This window comes from Cantharellus anzutake (assembly GCF_015039405.1).
Source record: "Cantharellus anzutake strain C23 chromosome Unknown EI90scaffold_77, whole genome shotgun sequence".
NCBI classification, from domain to species: Eukaryota; Fungi; Basidiomycota; class Agaricomycetes; order Cantharellales; family Hydnaceae; genus Cantharellus; species Cantharellus anzutake.
The window spans coordinates 85,794-91,793 of NW_024067027.1; the positions used below are offsets into that span (position 1 = coordinate 85,794).

Here is a 6,000-nt window from a genome sequence, read left to right on the forward strand (position 1 = left end):
CGGATTCAATTCAGTCGTGCTCTTCGGCATCGGCAGTACTCCAGCTCTATGACTTCGTAATGTTATGCATGACGCTGCTTGAGGTCATCATGACTAGCGAACGCCACTCGACAGTGACGACTTTTGTAGTCGTGGCGGCTTATACACTCCATCATCCTCATTCTATCCTCGACGATTTCCAATGACACAACCACTCGTCAAATATGGGCATGGATCGCCTTTTCAGTCACACAGCCCCTCGGGCAAAGTTTGGGCGGTGGCGTGGCAGGTCGGGAGGGGGTGGTGGCATCGGTGTCCGCCGCGCAAAGCGTCCCCTTCCCAATAAAAGCTGAATAGCATGAACGTGTGATTCAGAGGTGCCGAAACCATTTTGTGCGTCACATTATATGCATAATCCAGATTATTATTAAAAGGATTTATTTGGCAATAGGTCCACCACATGAGCCAGTACCTATAGTTCGAAGATGGGGGTAAGTACCTCATTCAGGTTGCTTCAGGGAGTGCCTCGTAGGTTGAAATGTTTCGGCCTCGGTGCTTACTCACCTTGGATTGACGCACGACAGCTTCACTTAATTGAGGGTGCAGTCTTGCCTGGCTAGATTTCCTGCTCTGTCGCGGGGTTCTGCTGGGATTCTCGTTTTAATCGGTCAGCTTTCACGAATCAACTGTGACGGGTGGCCTTCAACAGGCTGTTAACTTGAGACCTCGGGGTGGCAAATGTATGCCCTATCGCCGACATTGTTACTAGAATAAACGAGTTTCTTGCCTTGACAACTCTTCAGAAATCTGTCCAACTCCTGATCGCATATGGTCCCAAGGTTGGCGCCAAATCCTTGAAAAATTCTTTCCTCGCGACTTGGATGTGCAGTCCAAAGTTTGATCCGGAGATTATAATTAGAACACGGACGTCATATAGGCCGGAGAAGGGCTTCTTGTCTAATTGTCATAGGATTACTCGCGCTAGACCGATTTAGGCAATGCGACCTATATATAATAGGTGCTGACGCGCGGCCTTCACGAACTTATCTTAGCCGCCCCACGTGTACAGCGCTTACACGATCATGAATTCTATGCGAGTCTCGCGACCTCCTAGTCGATATCCTGAGCTACACATGCATGCTTCAGAGACGTGTCTTATGTGTTGAGTCTGTTGAATAATGTATTTCATCCCCGCGCGTGCGCTGCGCTTGCGCGCAGCGCTCAGGCTCTGGTACGCTCTTTACCTTGCGACCCGTACGAAATTTATTTATCATCGCTTGTCGTCCAGACATCTCAAGAGGCTGACTTGCGAGACTTACATACACCGATAAGCGCCCACCTGTTAGAAGCTTCTGGCATGGCCGCGCGGTATCACACTTTCATATCTCTGTGGCCAATTGATACGGTTCAAGTACACCCAATTCATCCCAACCGCCAGATAGTGTGAGCGCCTCCGCAGAAATCAATGCCCAACACTGTGAACCAGTCCTCGACCCCCCGTGGATTCTCATCATCCAACGTGGGCTAGTCCAGGATACACAGTATTCTAAGGCTTCAGCTAGCATCCGATCAACTGCGGTCGGGGAGCGTGTTACAGGAGCCGATGTCGAAACTCACCCGTTGTGCCTAGTAGCACAGTACCCCACTCTACTTATAATTGCCATATTGACCTTCTATAAAGGACCCTGCACGTGTAAGCAGCTTGAGCTGCTATGAATTATATAAACCGGTTGTGCGAGACCACGTTTCCACACCAGCTCTCTAAGAGTGCCAAGTCCAGAGATGAAGCGGCAAGAGAGCAAATCACCCGCGTGTGTTGAACCTGGTGTTGTGAGATGGCACCAGAATCACAGGCAAGCCATTTGAAAGGGGGAAAGGGGTAGGGACTGAAGACTGACGAGCTCGATAGGAAAAAAATGTGTGTGGAAGATGAGATTGGGGAAGGTGAAAGCGGATCAACGCCTATATTGAGCGAAAGCTATGTGAATGTACGGAACCGTTCTCTCCCCCAGCGATGAGCCGGCAGATTTGTTTGACTTGCTAATAGTAACATTCTAGCAACGGCCGTAAAGTGAGCACAGCACGGACATACTGGCTGTTTCAGTTGACGTGCTGGCGGGCCGGGGCCGTCGTCGTGTTCTTGTTGGATCATCAAAACTGCCGGTTCACTGTACTTGAGGAGCTGCTCATAACCGAAGCTGTGCTACAGCCCACTGAGGCCAGGCTACAGGTTGGTATCCAGATCGGGTTTCAGGGTAGATAGCTTCGATATGCAAGCGGCCAGCTCACGTACTCTGAACTGAGGCATGGTTTCTTGTTCGTGGGAAAAGTTTGTCGGGGTTCCCCGGGCCGTCCCGTGCCGCCAGTCGCCTCGTCAAGTCAGAATGAGTTCAGTGGGTAGTGGGTGGAAGTATATAAAAGGGTACCACCCCATCACGCCCTGGAAGCTATGATACCGGTCATCGAAAACGGTTTTATTTAAAACCACGCACATACTCTTCCAGTTAGGTAGATTTGGGGTTAAAGAGAGCTGTCAAACGATTGTCAACGTGCTTCTCTGATTTGGCATTTTGCTCAGGGGTCTGAAGGCCAGGCCGCTTCGGCCGGAGCCAAGAGGCAAGTGCGCGCGCATCAGTGGCGCGAATGTTACAATCTGGAAGAGACTGCGTATGGTAGGTAGAAAGTTGTTTGGAAATGTGATTAGACACAGTTTTTAACTGAATGGACGCTAGAAGGTACTGACAAATGCAGACAATGAACATTTCGGCGGTCTCGATGCCAAGTGGATGTATAGCAAGCACATGTGCCACAGAGAGTCGAGAAGGGGAAAACAGCGGTACCAGAAGATTACGAGTCTGACGTACAAGCACTCAGGAATAAAAACTACAGAAATGTTCCAAAACGGGGAAATAGTTACTACAGACGACGATAAGATGGCAGAACTATCTGTATCTCGGCGACGTTCAGTTGGATATTCTGAAATGGAAAAAGGACACTCACACTAGAACCATAGGGTAAAAAAAAAAAGTCTAGGAGATCACATTCGGGAAAAAAAAGAAACAGTAACTTCAAAGCGGAACAAGACGATATCCCATACTCCCAGCCAAACCAGAAAGCCAAATATAAGCATCCGAGTTCGTCGAGGAACTCGAACACGTTTCTAGGCGAGTTTCAGCCGGCGTGCTATTCAATGGTGGGTCGCGAGCGCGAGATGGTCCAGCAGGAAGTTCATCGTTGGCAGCGCGGTGCGATGACGTTGCAGTAGTAGGGTCGAAGTTTTCGCTATTATAAGTTGACATTCCCCAGTGAGGAGTGATGTCGAAGAAGGAAGATGCGAGGTTGGGGAAGGCAAATTCACCATGGGGAAGATGCTCCGAGTAAGCGAGGGATGAGGCGTCCAGGATGGGCCCTTCCCTATTCCCACCGAGCGCATGTGGAGACAACCCGAGTACAGGCGTTGGGAGGATCATCGTCGAAGTGGAAGAGGTATTACCAAGGAAAGGGATGGTGCCCAAGTTATTTGTTGATGAGACTGCAATAGGGAGTGGTCCATCCAACGAAAGATTCTCCGCGTTACTCTGCGATGCGTGAAAGGGGGTCGGAGAAGTAATAGTGGACGGTGCCAGTGTTCCTGAACCACTTGCAAGCTGACGGGTGTCATCCCCAGAGTTCGATTGCAAACCTGAGAGAAAATCGCGTGTTTTTGGAAGAGGCGCTACAGAATGATGGAGGAAATGGGTGTTAGATAAAGCATGCAAGGGACATGAACTATGTAGCACGCCACGCACCTGTCTCTACGCCTTCACGTCTGGTATGTCTAGTAGCAGCCAGTACTCTAACCTCCTGCAGACATTCCTGGGCTCTCACAGACGCCTGTATGTTTCCCAAACTTCATTTGTGAGGTGAACCATCGGCGCACCCGTCAAAATACTTACCCTGACTGCATTGGGGATCTTGATCGGACACGCAATGCACTCAACTCGCATCCACTTGCACGCATCACAGCCTTGGTGATTTGGAAGCCAAACGCATCTCTACAGAGTTCAAGAAAAAAAACCGGTGAGGAAAAGGTCCACTCGCATGGGTCAGAACTGTTGGATGAGAAATGGGCCGGACTACGTTGGAAGTTGGGTGGTTGAGCTGACGGAGTTGGCCTTTTGAATGACCGGATGCACAAGATCCTCGGATCTATGCTGCTCATGATAATATTGTGCGTCACCCCAAGGCGAGCGAGCCCTGAGAAAACGTTGGATGGAGACCGAGAAGAAACATGCAAGTCGTAAAAGTGTGTTCACAGTGTAAAGCACGCACCTTTCCTCTCAATCGGCAAACAAAGCATGAAGATGAAGGCATCGGGCGAACGTAGTCGGAGGAACTAGCTGGCGAAGTACAAGGCCGAAGGAATGATGGGCCCCCCTTCTCTTAAATCATTTTTGACAACCCAAGAAGAATAGATTTGGTGCACGGTAGCCTCGGATCGCTTGCGCGCCTCGCTGCAAATTCATGCAGTGTTTTCCCGGTCCTTGACGAACAAATGGTTGGGGCAGTGAGTGAATTTACTTCCAGGGGAAGCACCTCCTCCATTGAAACTTTATCGTATGTATATACTTGTCGCTGATTGCCGCTAAAATCTTCGGCTTTATTCATGCCAATTGGCATCGTCTGGACACTGGCAGTCTGAAGCGAAAGCAGCATTTCCCGACTGGCGCTTTGGTGACGCCCAAAGAAAGCTGTTCACCTTGAAGTTGGTTAAAGTCTTCACCAAGTCGGCTATCTCAAAACCCAGACATGCGGCCTGCCCCACAGAGCGCTAGCTTTACATCCAGGAATCGGCTTGATGATCGGACGGTGCTTGGAGGTCCACCCGGTCATTTCTCAAAGGTACTAGCCCCCTTCGCCAGCTAGTGGGTCACCGATCGTCTGCCATCAAATATTCCGGATCGGAATAATCAGTCTTTCTCTAGCGAATCTCGGATCGACAGCCCGTGGCACCGAAGGCAGTCCCCACCGAGGGAAGAAGTATTGAACCTCGTCCGCTAGTTACTCCACTCCCGATCTCCCTCGATCGCTCAACGACCTGTGCCCCCGCCAAGAGACATCCCAACCGGCAGTACATTCAATACTAATACCGGATGGTAACCCGAATCTTCAATTATAAGTGCAATTCAGCTTCGCTTATACTTGTAGGTGCGCCCTGATTTCATTTTCTATTCCAGAATTGAGCAATACATTACGCCTTTGAGGCCTAGATTAGGCTGGGCTGTGACTTACATAAAAAAGGATCTTATGTGTTACATATATACATTCTGTAAAAATAAGACAAAACATATTCACGCATTCATTGACGTGCCTTACGGTCCGGAGCCCCAAAAGGAAGCGTCTGGCGCACGGGGAACATGACGCAACGCAAGCGATGCAGTACTTAAACACTTTCTCCACATCCCAGAGCCGGAAAGTTGGGCCGAAGCTAGGTGGTTTCATTCGTTACATAGTCCCCGAATGAAGTGGATAGAGGTGCTAAATAAGGAGAAACTACTTGTTCAACGACTGCGACACGCACTGGCATATTTATGCAATTAGAGGAATCAATGGAAAAAACGTATCCAGTCGATAAACGTTCTCACGTTCTGTACTCAATACAAAAGATCACATGCGACACTTCGCTCCTCCGAAATGTAGTATGGCAGTGCTACGGCACTTTCCGGCCCCTGTCTTCCCACAGGAAACAAGGCTTGCTTCAAGGGCTCTAATCACCACACCCCTCCCCAACCCAACACAGAAAAAATCCAAAACAAATGTAGTAGTTAACCCCACCCAAAATTATCCCAGCCCAGCCCCTTCTTGTCCTTATGTGCTAAAATTATGTTGGAACTTTGTATCGCGCACTCAGCACTTTGTCATTATTGAGCCCAGTCAAGGGAAAAACATGGTAGACTTACCTAATCATAGCCCAACCTTGTTTCTGCAAAAATGAACTCGAAGTGGTACACAAATCCCAAACATGTGGGGCAATACATAATA

The 6,000-nt window shown here is 49.2% G+C and overlaps 2 protein-coding genes across 2 annotated transcripts; both read right to left on the bottom strand.

Moving 5' to 3' along the window:
- Positions 1 to 1,862: 1,862 nt before the first annotated feature.
- On the bottom strand, positions 1,863 to 2,203 carry EI90DRAFT_3078881 (uncharacterized protein). Its single transcript, XM_039061799.1, has one exon. The coding sequence runs from the start codon at positions 2,129 to 2,131 to the stop codon at positions 1,958 to 1,960; it is 174 nt and encodes a 57-aa protein (XP_038910686.1). The 5' UTR covers positions 2,132 to 2,203; the 3' UTR covers positions 1,863 to 1,957.
- An 844-nt stretch (positions 2,204 to 3,047) lies between these two features.
- EI90DRAFT_3131481 (uncharacterized protein) lies at positions 3,048 to 3,925 on the bottom strand (the record flags this gene model as incomplete). Its single annotated transcript, XM_039064391.1, has 3 exons — positions 3,048 to 3,694; positions 3,768 to 3,868; positions 3,915 to 3,925. 3 exons carry the CDS (start codon positions 3,923 to 3,925, stop codon positions 3,048 to 3,050), a joined length of 759 nt encoding a protein of 252 aa, XP_038910687.1.
- Positions 3,926 to 6,000: the final 2,075 nt, after the last annotated feature.

Excerpts from the sequence above, each read along its gene's own strand:
- EI90DRAFT_3078881 (XM_039061799.1), bottom strand. The coding sequence starts at position 2,131 with ATGATCCAACAAGAACACGACGACGGCCCCGGCCCGCCAGCACGTCAA.